Source organism: Molothrus aeneus, chromosome Z, assembly GCF_037042795.1.
Source record: "Molothrus aeneus isolate 106 chromosome Z, BPBGC_Maene_1.0, whole genome shotgun sequence".
Taxonomy (NCBI): domain Eukaryota; kingdom Metazoa; phylum Chordata; class Aves; order Passeriformes; family Icteridae; genus Molothrus; species Molothrus aeneus.
Genome location: NC_089680.1, coordinates 13,597,320 through 13,611,634, shown reverse-complemented (window position 1 = coordinate 13,611,634; position 14,315 = coordinate 13,597,320). Strand labels below are relative to the sequence as shown.

Here is a 14,315-nt window from a genome sequence, read left to right as displayed (position 1 = left end):
ATTTTTATGCAGAAATGAAAGGATATGATTTCTGGCACATCTCTACATTCTTTTATACAATTCCATTTTGTCCCCCTCCTATTTCACCGTGTGAAAATATCATAATTTGAAATCATACTCAAATCTACATCAATCATCAAAAGAGTTTAAATATTTTAATCATCCACACTGCTACTTTCAGAAAAATGGCTGGATGTCATGTTTTGTGGACTAGGCCTTAGAAGGAAACAAGACACTTGGCTTGTGGCTTTCACAGATATGTGTTGATAGCTAAGGAATGGCAGGATTTAATGATCTTGGACTTCATTTCACACATAAAAGGGAACTACATTCTAGGACAAAGTTTCCCAATATGCGGTCTGTAAAACATCAGATAGTGGTCCAAAAAATAATCATAAAAGTGTATTTTTAAAAACATACATTCCCACACATGTTAGCAAGAAAACATTATTGAGGAAATACAAAAAATAAAAACATTCCAGGTTTAGCCTAACTAAATAGCACTATAAGGCATAAGAAAATGTGACATTTCACAGGATGATCCTTGCATTTTTTAAGGAAATTAAATGTTCTTGAAGTAACATATTCTCCTTTAACATTTAATTTTGAAAACACTTTCTTCTGTTCTACTGAATTTCCTGAGTTCCCTCCAGAAACTGCCTTCTTACATCCAGTATGTTCCTCTCCTCATCTTACTTCCCTAAGCTGTTAACCTGTTTTTTCCAGATCTCACTATGCTTCCTTTATTCTCATTCTCTTTAGAGACACCCATTAAAGTCACCTACTGAAGCAATCCATCCATCCACTGTGCAATTTTCATCAACAAACTCTGCCTCAAGTATTCTGTTTCATTCTAAATTTCAGTTACCACTGTTAGAACACCATTTATTTCACTTGTTCAGCTACAGGAATCTCCTTTCTTAGGACACTTGTTTCACCCATCACTTTTTTAAAATTAGAGCCACCTAGTTCACACCCCGTCTCTACTCCCCGGGTTAAGATCCCAATATAGCTACCCAGCCTTTGTCTTTCACAATCTTCTTTTCAGGACTAATTTTCCTTCCTAATGTCCTGGTATGTTCTCTGTTGTTATGTCTTAATACATACTCTGAATTGCTTGGCTTTCTAAGCCAGATAAACAAGCAGCAATGAGTATGTTAAATCTTTATCCCAAAACAGCTCGGAAAAGGCAGCTAACAAAGAATACTGGAAGCATACTTGGAGCTCATAAGAACAATAATAGAAGCATACCTGAGATATTCTCCCTTAAAATCAGTATTTCTGCCCTCCTATTTCCAACACACCACTACTACAAAATTCAAGAATGTCAAATAAAAAACATTTTTAAAAAACCCCAACAGCCATGTTTTATTTCAAGCACATAACATTTAACTTGAAACATCATTTGCATGTGTTGCTCTGATGCTTCATTCTTCAACAGTTTAAAAACTAGAGGTTTTTTTCTGAGATGACTAAAACTTAAAACTTCTTGATTTAAAACAAGATACAACCTTTAAATTAAATATGCTGATTAATACACACACATTTAAGCTATTTATATGTATTACTAAGCACTGAATTGATTATTCCCTTTTTTCCAAGACAATTATTTTCACAAGTCTTGTAAGTGAAAACTGTATCAGCATGAGTACAGGCCTACTGAAAGCCAGAAGAAGAATTTTAAACTTAACTAAAAGTGCTTAGGTACGCTACATATTTAAAAACTGGAAAGACTATTTTGCATTTAAAACTAAACTAATTATGTTATTTGGGCTATCAAGAATAACAACTACAAAAAGGATCAGAAAAATAAAATTTCAGAACTGATCTCTTTCTTGACAGTTATATTAATGCATTAGAAAGAACAAACTGCTCTTCTAGTTCTGTTCTCTTGAAAGAACAAACTGTTCTTTTACGTCTGTTTTCCGTTTCAAATGGATGTAAATTAAATTTGAATAAAGTAAGATCTGGTTGAAACATTTTTAAATAAGAAGACTATTCGCTTGATATTCATAAAAGATACTGCTGTATGAATTGATCTTGACTTGTCAGCGAATTCTGTTTCCCAGCATCTGGTAGCTGAGAGCTCTTGCTTTTCTGAGCACTTTGGCAAGATTTATATACTGTTGGATTTGTGGGCTGGGATGTGTGCTTTTTGTTTTGATTTGTTTTTATTTTGAGAATACATTCAGCCTGCAGTAACATGCATATTCATCATGAAATTTTAAGTTTAGATATGTTTCTTTAATTAAAAGTTCAAGTTAATGCATTTAAAAGAAAGGTTTGACACAGCTTTCTACAAAGCCTCTTTATATGGCCTCAAATTATTTGCACCTCATTTTGACATACTGGCAAGAGTTTCTAGATCAATTAAATGATTTTTCACTATCATGGTTAAACTATTATATATTTTGAAATACTTTATGACACAGAAGGAATAAACCCAATATTTGATTTGTGTTAGCAATTGAGGAAAATAATTTAAAAATGTTTTGTTTGTTACTGAGATTAATATATGAAAAAGACATGTTTCCTTGGAATCTGGGCCTTTGGTTTTTGTTTTGTTTTTTTTTTTTTAGTGCAATAAGAGAATACAGATTTCCAGCTTTTTAGGAAAATTAAGTTTGCATACCAGCACAGAATATCCCCGGGACTTCACTCCGGAATACAACAGTTCGTACTTTCTTATCAGATTTCAAAGCATCCACAGCTTTTGACATCTACAGAGAAAAGGAGGAAGGGGAATCACCAAACACTTTTTAAAGTGCTTCATTCCAATACTTCACCTTTATAGTAAAAACTATTCTTTTTACTTACCATTTTTACAAGATTTTTGCTAAGTGCATTCTTGGCATGAGATCTGTTTAATCCAAGCACCACAATTCCTGGAGAGGAAGAAAGATCACATCACTGTTACAATGGAGTGAAATATGTATCATCTATGTAAATTATTATTATTTTGAAATTATACAAAAGGCATTGAGGATTGAAAAAAAATGCTAGTGTAATCACTACTGAGTTTCTGAAAGAAAATAAAATTATTTATTCTTTTCAATACTCAACAGAAATTACACTTACTTTAATAACAAAAAGAGGGCCATAACATCATTGTGTGGAAACAGTGCTTACAAAGGTTGAATGTAGAACTACACAACTGCATGCACAAATTTCATGTTTCTGCACGAAGTGCTGACACGCCATCAGGAAAGATGCTTAATTGTAAAGCACATATTTCCATATTTAGAGAGACTATCTCCAGAGACTTTTTAAAGCATGAAGTGCTATCAGAGCAAAGACCAGCAACTCTGATACAGGTAAAAGGAAGTCATAAACATAGAAAGAATGCCACCAATGGGAAAAATTGGTATTTTTGTTTAAAAAGGAACAAAATCAAACAAAAAATTCTCTCTGAAACACGAAAATCAAGCTCAGTGCTTGGTACTTGGCTCCAAAGACACAGTCACAGCTCCCTTAGCCCAGTTACAGATCAATTGTCTAACTGATTACCTGTGCATTGGTTTGAATGTTGCAGCAGAAACAAAAATTTTCTTTATTATGCCCCACTCACCTTAACAGGCATGAATATCAAAGAGGAAAATTCTGAAAAGTCTATTTTGGCAATGCCTAAGTTTATCACAATTATAGCAATCTTTTAGACAATTACTGCCTGAACCCACACAACTGCCTGAGTTCAAAACACCAGCACACAGTCCCGATCCTGCCCAGGTAACATTTTATCAGTCAGGACCTTTTATGCAGAAAATGCAAGGATAAGGGGGAAAATAGGACTAGGGCAGGACCAGGAATGAAAGGCAGAAAGGAAGCTCTGTCTCAAACAAAAATGCCCACAGTATTGCCACCAACCTATGATATGAAAAAACAGAATTCCAGAAACTCATTGTTTGCCCACGTGATTACTACTTCACCACTCAGCTTTGAATGTACAATCTATACATAATTATGCTCCTGTAGCCTTCCTTGTCATCTCAGTGCATACTGTTTCTTCTATTTCTGGAAGACCTGTCCTCCCTTAGGACTGACCCATTAGTGTCTGAGCTCCCTTCCTCTCCTTCTTCCTGCATGTACGTTGCACACACATGACAAGATTTAAAAGAGCTCCTGCTCCTTCTGCAGTTACCAATTTGAAGACAAAGTCTTCCATTTGTCAGCTACCGCTGTCAAGATTCAAATAAAAATAGTGTCAAATGCAGTAATAAAGCACACATGCCTTTCCTGCTCTTAAGGTAGTCAATTGTTAAGTATAGATCCCTCCTAAAAGGGGAGTGGAGCCAGGTCAACCCAAATGACCTTTGTTCCTTGTTCTACAAGGCTGAATTCCCACACTTATACCTGTGGCTGGAGATACTCATACAGGAGCACCCACAAAGGTCACTACTCAGCACTTGCATAGGAATCTGTTTACATGCTGTTAAGCAAAAAGGAGTGGTAGTGTAGCATTTTTCTTCAGCTGTTACAACTTCTTCTCCAGGAGAAGGATCACTCCAAATTCAAATATTCCATATGTTCAACACAAGTAGATTAGGCAAAAGCATCATCCTACATTAAAGCAACAAAAAGACCCTTCACCCTGACTTCACTTTGATTTTCAGGCACTACAAATCCCATGCCTGAATTAACTAGAGACGCTACTACTCCAAACCATACTTCAGTCAGAAAATAGCATCCTTTTCAGAAGCATGTTATACTCAATGGCAATAACACTTAATGACACTTGAATTTTTCTTCTCCCTACTGGAACCGAAAGACTGCTACTCCACGACCAACAATAGTGTATTCAGAAGGAACCTCCACTTAACACTAAAGCACTTTAAAAGATTTTTTCCTACAAAGGAATTATCCTTGAAGACAAATCATACAAATCAATTTTTGCCTAGCAGTGTTATATCAAGTCATAAAACTATCACTTCTGCTTTCTTCTACAGAAGAAAAAGATAAAGATGGCCCCCACCTAGTTGTTTTCATTTAAGTACGAAAAAAATATGAAGCAAGAAGTGCAAGAGGAAAAGTATAAAAGGTTTGCAAGGGATACCTACATATTGCAGTGATATATATACAAAAGACCATGCCTTACAGTCACATTTGAATCATTATTGTTCTGATATGCCATTACTACAAGATCTGAGCATCCTGAGGATGGAAGGGACCTTGAAGATCATTTAGTTCCTGCCTCCTTCAGGGACACCTTGCACTAGACCAGGTTGTCCACAGGCCCATCCAACACTGCCTTGAACATCTCCAGGGATGGGGTATCCACAGCTTCTCTGGGCAATCACTTTCAGTCCCAAAAAGTAAATAATTTATTTCTAATATCTAAACTAAACCTGCTCTCTTTCAGTTTTAAGTCCGTCTCTATGTTTCTTACAGGCTCCCTTCAGAAAGTTGAATGTCACAGTAGGCCATCCTAAAGGATGAACAGTTCTAATTCCCTCAGACTTTTTTTATAGGAAAGGTACTCCATCCCTCAAATCATATTCATGGCTCTTCTGGACCAACTCTAACAGTTCCATGTCCTCCCTGTGCTGGGACCCCAGAGCTGGATGCAGGGTTCCAGGTGGGCTCTCACTAGAGCAGAGCAGAGGGGCAGAATCCCCTCCCTGGCCCTGCTGCCCACGCTGCTCTGGATGCAGCCCAGGACACGTTTGGCTCTCTGGGCTGGGAGTGCCCATGCCCACGTCCTTCTCACAGGGCTGCTCTCCATCTGCTCAACCCCAGCCTGTGCTGATACAAGGGGTTGCTCTGACCCAGGTGCAGCACCTTGCACTTGGTCTTTTTAAATTTCACGAGATTCTCATGGACCCACTTACCAAGTTTGTCCAGCTCCCTCTGGATAGCATCCCATCCTTCAGGTGTGTCAACGGCACCACTCATCTTGTTATCATCTAAAAGTTTGCTGAAGGTGAACTCAATCCCCTCATCTATGTCATCAATGAAGATACTAAATCACAGTGGTCCCAGAAGAGACCCCTGAGGCACACTGCTTGTCACTGACATCCATCAGGACCCTGAGCCATTGACCACTACACTCTGGATGCCACCATCCAACCAACTTCTCATCCACTGAAAAGTCCATCCATCAAATCCATCTCTCTCCACTTTAGAAACAAAGGTGTTGTGGGGAACTCTGCAAAAGGCTTTCCAGAAGTCCAGATAAATGAAATGTGTAGCTATTCCCTTGACCACTGACGGAGTCAATTCCATCATTCAAGGCCAGTGGGCTGGTCAGGCAGGACGTGCCTTTGATGAAGCCATGCTGGCTGTCTTGAATCACCTCCCTGTCCTCCATGTGCCTCAGCACAGCTTCTAGAAGGATCTGTTCCTCACAGAGGGGAGGCACAGAAGTGAGGCTCAGAGGTGAGGCTCATGGGCCACTAGTGCCCAGACTTCAGCTTTCTGTCCCTTTTCAACATGGGTACAATGTTTCCCTTTTTCCAGTCATGGGGGACTTGACCTGAGGGCGATGACTCTTCAATAACACCTATTACATTGACATTTAAAGCATTTAATCATGGTTCATTTTTCCTAAACCACACACATATGATGTGGTTTCTGAAATCCGTTAAAATAAACTGCTTGAAAACTCTACCTGTAAAAGAAAATATATTAAAAAGTAATCGTTAATAAATAGAAGTAGAAATTAGTAGTAGTACTATAGCAGTAGTAGTCTTTGCTTTGTTGGTGTATCTGTATGGTATCAAAAATGTGACAGATTTACTAAGAAGGAATAAGCATTCACATAATGCTGAACCAAATATTAATGTCATAGTTTTTCCTTGGAGTCATCCCCACATTATTTCTGGGACACACTTCAGCACACAATGTGCATCTATTAAAAATACATCTGCATACTGAAAACTAACTTCATCTTAACTGGCTAGGCTTTCCAAGAGACAATGATTCCCAGTGCTGTCTAATATAAGCAGCAATATTCCTGTATACTACTTTCCTAGCCAACCATTAGAGGCAAAACATACATAAATGTACAATATATTCTCTACTTACAAGAGTGGTATAATTATCAGTGTTCAAGAGAAAAAGAAAATGCAACTTATATTATAAAAGTTATATCATAAAAAAGAAAGTTATATTATAAAATGAAAGCATAGTAAAAGTAAGAAATGTCTTTCACTGAAATAAGAATACATATGTATCTGGAAGATAGTTTTAAAATATTCATAAATTTCCAGAAACATCCTGGTTTCAAAGCACACACTAAATTTAATACTTGAATAAAGTGAAGAGATTAGATCCTGGTTTAACTACTGTTTGTATCAGCACACAGGAGATCTTACTTTTAATAATTTTTTGTATCTCTTTTATCTTGCACATTTTAGAGATCAAAAGATCATTCTCAGTGTTTGGTAGAAACACATTTAAATGGTTACTTAAAAATTAATCTTGTCTTTAAACCAATATTAGACATTTTGCCAGAGTTTGAAAGATTCACTACATCTGCATATAAAGTACTTGCAGAATTCTTTTTATTTGTATTAATTTTATTATTTATTTGCATTAAATACACACACAAGTCATTTTCCATAATTAAAAAAAATATTTTAAAAAGTCTGAATTGTGCTTTGAAAAGTGGAAGGGGGATCAAAGTAAGTTATTTTTAAGCTTGTTTCACTTAACTACTCAGATACACCAAGGCATACAAATAGACTTAGATGTTTATTATTCTGAAGTAGTTTCTTAAGCAAAACAGGAACATATGGTGAATATATCATGCACAATTCTGGTGGCTTTCATTAATTACCTTATCAAGAAGTATTTAAGTGAAAAATCACACAGATGTGTACGAACCAGCACTTTTTAAAAGCACCAAACACTCTTCAGAATCCCCTATCTGAGCCTGTTTCATCTCTAAATTCTGATCTAACTCTTTTTTGCACTTCTTAAGTTAGTAGATCTCACCTGCTCAGCCTTGCTTTAAACACGGCAAAGGGATGGGGAGTTTTTCCAATTTATCAGCTAGCTATCGCACCAACCTCTGAGCAAACATCTTCAACCAAGACTGTATTTGTTTTTGCCCATTCCATGTATATTAAAATTCCAACTGATGAAGACCAAAAGCTGTCTTAGTCTAAACTGAACCAAAACCAGCTGGGAAATTTGACCATAAGAAGTCATTCTAGTGTAAAATCTAAATTTTAAAAATATTTATATCACATTCCAGCAAGTGTCACTGTCACACTGGAGTCAAGACTAAAAAGATATTTCTCCCCATGGCACCTATAACTTAAAAATCCAAAGCACTAGGGTCATTTAAATTTGTAATGGGATCACTAATGTAATTTGGCTAAGTTCTGAAATGTCAATAACTGTAATACATTTCAGCCCTAGTGATGATCAAATAGAATCTCAAGTAAAGTAAAAGATATATGCTTAATTTAAAAAAAATTAATACACTGACAGTCATCTTTACTCACAGAAAACTGACACTAAGAGCCTCACAAGTTGCAACAAGGGCAGAATATACAGGTATTTTTCAATCACATTCTTCAAAAATCCCCCACCTTTTGTATTCTAGTTCTGGTCAGATTTCAAATTTGGAAGCTGGAATGCCTTGAGTTAAAATTCCAATAACTAGCCTTTGCAAACATAGTCTCATTTTACTTCATGTTTAACAACTTCCCAAGACCTGGGGTACGCAAATCCCATGGAAGTGATATGAAGCAGAACAGTTTGCTACTTTGCCTACAGGCAAAGATTTGTCTAGCACTACAAGACACATGCCTGTACATGAGGCAGGTACAGCCAGTTTTCCTTCCTCCCAAGTATCCAGTCCTCTCTGAGCAACATGGAAATGCTCGGCATGTGCAAGAGCACAACCACAGCATCAACAAGCATGTATGTGCCATAGAAGGTAGTCAGAGAGCAGGGTCTGAGTGTGCATGCACCAAGTCAAGAAGTATGTAATGGGATGGTGTGATGAGGCCACAGGGGCATCAGAGTACCATGTGGGGATGTCAAGAACACGAATGGTAGATCAAGGAATGTCAGGGTAGAGAAGAGCAAGAAAGACCAGAGGGGTGTTTACAGAGCTGGTGTCCTCATTAAGCAGAGATATTACATGCCGTAAGCAGAAAAATACAGATGAACTTGGTGTACAAGGTGAGGAGGAGAGTGTGTGCTAGCACTACAGGGAGGAAGTAGAGCCATGTTTCTTTTGTAGAAATGCTGCCTGCTCTTTGTGCTGCTGAAGAAGGCATATGAAGTTATTGTCTCCTTCTGGCCTAATTCTACATCCTTGTTCTTATCTTTTTTCTAAGAAACAGTGTGTGTTTCTATGTCCTGAAAGACAATACCAAAGAAAATTCCTTCCACTTAAGAGAATTCATAAATTAAAAATATACTGATTGAATCCTTTCTTATGATAGCAAGAGCTGCTTTAACATCTCCAAGTTTTGGGCTTTAGGCTACATATTCAGTATGAAACATCTTCATAACATTATAAAAACAATGATTCCTAGCCAATTCAACAGCTGAAACACACTGCCTAATTCTATGTTTGTTGTGTAATAGAAATAAAAGTTGATTACTATGTAAGATCGTGGTATTTTCTACCACTTCTTGGTAAAGCACAAAATAAACAAAGAAAAACACTCTTCTAACATTTTACAAACTCTTCTTTGCTCCTGTCTTGTCTCTTCCTTAACTCAAAATAATAAAAAAAAATCTGAATAGATATTTTAAACTAATTCCAAGTTTCAGAGTCAGCTGGAAAAACAGGACTAAAGTAGTAAATTTTAAAGGAAGTGGAAAGAGTTGGAAACAGAACTACAAGACAGAAGATAATTTCAGGACCAGATGATATCATCTTTACTATCAATCCTAAATAATGACAAAAACCTGCCCTCAGATGAAAGCACAACATCAGTTTTCCCTTGAAAAAGAAAGAATAATCATCTAAGCTCATACTAAAATTCAAAGTTTTAAAGTTACCTCTCTGTATATGTATACAAATCTATGTACAGGCATACTCAACTCACAGGTATTTGCCTTAATTGGCAGCAGGTGTGAAAAAGCTCAGTTAATGTGCTCAAAGACCTAAACTAAACTGTACATCTCAACACATGGTGGTTCCAATATATATTCTCCATGTAAAGAGATTCACATGCTGCAGATACCAAAACCCTATACTATGGCCCTCTCCCTAAAAGCAGGTATAATTATCATGGCTAGAGAAATAAATCCTCAGGAACAGAGTTTGCACTTACTTCTCCTCCACCATTCCTAGCCCTGCTGCATCCATAGGGGAGGGAAGTGACAAACACCAAAGGAAGTGGAACACTTTCAAAATCCAGAGAGCATCACATCAGAAAAGGAAGTACAAAGTGTCTGTGCTGTGATGCAGTGGCTGCACGTCATTAAGGAGCACAGATTTTCTTTTTTTTTTTTTAACCAGTTAAAATAAGACTCTTGGTATAGCTGAGTAGAAAAAAAGTGAGTAGTACTTGACAACACTAAAAGCAAGGAGGATGAGATGATTACTAGGAGAATGGCATGAGATAAGAGAATACTGAAGCCATACCTTCCACCACAGAAAACATGGATATCAGTTTTATGCCCTCTCTGCCACCTGCACACAAGCACAAAACTGATGTCTGAAGCAGCATGACTCCAGACATTTGCTGATAAACTTCATTTTCTCACAAGTAGAGTGGCAAACACATGCCAGTTCACAGAGGTGTACCTCCCAAACATGGTACGCATGCTGCAGTACTCTGGAAAAGAGGAGTGATGCTGTTGACACACCTCAAGGACATGACATCCACAGCAATCTAGACAGGCTCATGGAGTGGGCCCATGGGAATCTCATGAGGTTTAACAAGACCAAGTGTTAAGGACAAACCCCAGTATCATCACCGACAGATGGAGAGCAGCCCTGTGAGAAGGACTTGGGGGTGCTGGTGGCTGAGAGGCTGCGCATGACCCAGCCATGGGCACTCCCAGCCCAGAGAGCCAAACGTGTCCTGGGCTGCATCCAGAGCAGCGTGGGCAGCAGGGGAGGGAGGGGATTCTGCCCCTCTGCTCTGCTCTGGTGAGAGCCCACCTGGAACCCTGCATCCAGCTCTGGGGTCCCAGCACAGGGAGGACATGGAACTGCTGGAGTGAGTACAGAGGAGGCCACCAAGATGATAAGAATCGGACACCTCTCCTATAAAGAAAGGCTGACAGAATTGGAACTGTTCAGTGTAGAAATGAGAAGGCTTGGAAGTGACCTAGTCGCAGCCTTCCAGTACCTGAAGGGAGCCTACATGAAAGATGAGGCAAGACTATTTATAATGACATGTAGCAACAGAACAAGGTGGAATTGGTTCAAACTGGAAGAATATAGGTCTAGATTAGTTAATAGGAGGAAAATCTATACTATGAGGGTGATGAACCACTGGAATAGGTTGCCCACCGAAGCTGTGGATGCCCCATTCCTGGAGGTGTTCAAGGCCCGGCTGGATGGGGCTCTAAGCACATCTGGTCCAGTACGGGGTGTCCCTGCCCATGGCGGAGGAGTTAGAACCAGATAATATTTAATGTTCTTTCTAACCCGAGCCGTTCTACGCGAAGAGCCAAGAAGGACCAAGCTGACCCAGTTCTGCCACTGCCATATCGGCAGCTCCCAGCACCCTGCGACGCAACCCCGGCCGCGGTGACGAGGAGGAGGAGCCACCGCTCTCTTCCCGCCCCTCGCCGCCGGGCAGCTCCCCCAGGGCCGCCCTCTCTCTGCCCCGCAGGGGTCACCCCGGCCAGGCCGGGACGGCAGGTGCAGAGCCGCCTTTCCCTCCTTACCTTTGTGCTCATCATCCAGGTACCGGACGCGCAGCTCCTCCTCTTCCTTCGCCTGGGAGCCGTAGCTCCTCCCGGCCGAGGGGAGAGCGGCGGCGGCGGCAACGCCTCCGCGCAGCGGGGGCGCGCGGTGGCCGGTTCGGCCGAGGGGGGCGGAGGTCGCGGCGGCTGCGGCTGCGAGCCTGAGCCGGGCGCGCAGGAGGCCGAGCCCGCCCAGCGCCGCCGCCGCCGCCATCGCTGCTGCCGGCGCCGCCTCAGCCTCTCGCGGCCCCGGCCCCGGTCCCGCCGCCCACGTGACCGGCTGCGGCACGCACGGGGCGCCGCTCCCCCCTCCCCTCCCCTCGAGCCGCCGCCGCCGCCGCCGCCGCCGCCGCCCGGGGTCGCGAGGAGGGGGCGGCTCGGCCCGGCCGGGCCCGGCTCCTGCGTCGGCCCTTTCCCGGCTGGGGAAAAGGCTTGTCAGTCAGGGGAGATCTGAAACTTGACAGAAAACCAGCCCCATCCTGGGCCGCGTCAAAATCAGCGCGGGCAGCAGGGCGGTGTTCTGCCCCTCTGCTCCGCCCTGGTGAGACCCCACCTGGAGCACTGCATCCAGGTCTGGGATCCCCAGCAGAAGAAGGAGAAGAAACTGATGAAGTCCAGAGGAGGCCATGACGGTGATGAGGGGTCTGGAACACCTCCTCTACAAAGACAGGGGGAGGGAGCTGTGGCTGGTGAAGCCTGGTGAAGAGATGGGGAAGAGAAGGCTGTGTGGACACCCCATAGCAACCTTCCTGTATCTGAAGGGAAGTTCATCAGGTTCTGTAGTGATAGGACCAGCAGTAATGGGTACAAATGAAGAGAGGAAATTTAAGTGAGATTTTGGGAAGAAGTCCTTCACTGTGACAGTGGATGAGACACTGGAATAGGTTGCCCAGAGGAGCTGTGGGTGCCTCAGCCCTCGCAGCATTGAAGTTGAATAAGGCTTTGAGCAACATGGTCTAGTGGGAGATTTCTCTGCCTATGGCATGGGAAGGGGGTTGGGACAGGATGATCTTTAAAGTCCATTCCAACCTCTTGACATTCTGTGATTCTCACACAGACTTTGAAATATGCAGGTCCATAGACAAATTTCTCATCAGTAAAAGCAGATGTTTAGTTTCATCAGGGCTTTATGATACTGCTGGAAGTTGTGCAGCACATTTATTTGCAGTGAACTTGAGAACATCCCACCTTAAAGGTAACATGTTCAGGCTTTGTTGTGCTATGTGTGGTGGCACCACAATGAGCACTCATGAACTCTGCAGCACTTGCTTCTTCCCCCACATCAGACATGCCAAGGCCTGGTTGTGGCATCAGGACTGAACAAAGAAAAGAGCTATGGTTAATAACAGAAATCAGGTAGCACATGGTTCTGTATGCTGCAATAAAAGACTGCTTGAATTGGCCATCCTCCTGTTTTGGGGCTCTCAGAATCACCACTGTGTTGCAAAACTAAGGATCAAATTAATATGCCTTGGTGTTTAGAGTTGAGTTTAGGTCTCTAAGCAACGCTGCCATGGTGTCTGCTTTGCCTTCCATTCACACCAGCAGATATACCAGCATGAAACAAGTCAAACAATAAAAGCAGTAACAATGGAGGTTGAAGGTAATTGCTATGTTTTGTTGTGACTTCACATGATTCAAGACTGCTATGACCTGTTTCAAAATGGTTGAGATTTCAGCAATCCATGTGTTAATAACATAACAATTTAGTTGAGCCAGAACATGCATTAGATATAAAAGAAGTTGACTTGTTTCCTTACACAGGGCCTGGCAAAGGTTGTTATATCTGTAGTTAATGCAGGTCAGTGATGAGGCTCTTAAAAGTTGTGAAGTTTGTCTTCTTCGAGTTTATTTCCTTCAAATTAGCCCTTGAGAGGTGAAATCATGCCTTTGAGCTACGCAGTGCCATTTTCATCATTCAGTATTACCTAATCAGGGGAATAAAGCTGTACTGCATCAGAGCAGAGGTTCAGGTGGAGCCATTTTGGTGGCTGTTTTGGAGAACTAGCAACTGCATTCCTTCATGTGGTTGCTCAGCAGCTCCTCCATGCCTTCCTTCTGGAGAAGTGAAAGTCTAAAAATAATGTCCTATTTGTTCGTGTGGAGCACCATGAAGGGCAAATGTGCATGTGGGGGGAGGAATAGGCATTTATTACATTTTACTGTTTAAACAGGGTGATAGCTTGTGATTCACAGCCCTTTCCACTGTAGAGCCCGCAGTATGCCAAAGACTTCCAGTAGAAAGAAATAAAAAAAATTTGTTTGCAGTTAAAGAACATTTTAGTTTATGGGAAGGAATTTTGAAACATCATCGAATTACATCAATAGAAACAGAGAGACAGCACTATTCTAAAAGATGCAGAAGATAAAAAGGCATTAAAAGCAGAACTAAATTCACTGCCACGTCGTAATGTTGTCTTGAAGCTGAAGGCAGACATTTAGTCATATGCAGTGGCTCCCAGACTGAAGAACTAGTGAACACGTTTCTG

At 40.9% G+C, this 14,315-nt stretch overlaps 1 protein-coding gene across 1 annotated transcript in view; it reads right to left on the bottom strand.

The window, feature by feature from the left end:
• Positions 1-11,849, bottom strand: part of AUH (AU RNA binding methylglutaconyl-CoA hydratase) — a 113,143-nt gene extending 101,294 nt beyond the window's left edge. The window contains exons 1-3 of the mRNA XM_066568877.1: positions 11,809-11,849; positions 2,818-2,885; positions 2,633-2,720 (exon numbers count right to left, since the gene is read on the bottom strand). Of these exons, the coding sequence (XP_066424974.1) occupies positions 2,633-2,720; positions 2,818-2,820 (91 nt within the window). The 5' untranslated portion in view covers positions 2,821-2,885; positions 11,809-11,849. The remainder of the gene's footprint in view (positions 1-2,632; positions 2,721-2,817; positions 2,886-11,808) is intronic.
• Positions 11,850-14,315: the final 2,466 nt, after the last annotated feature.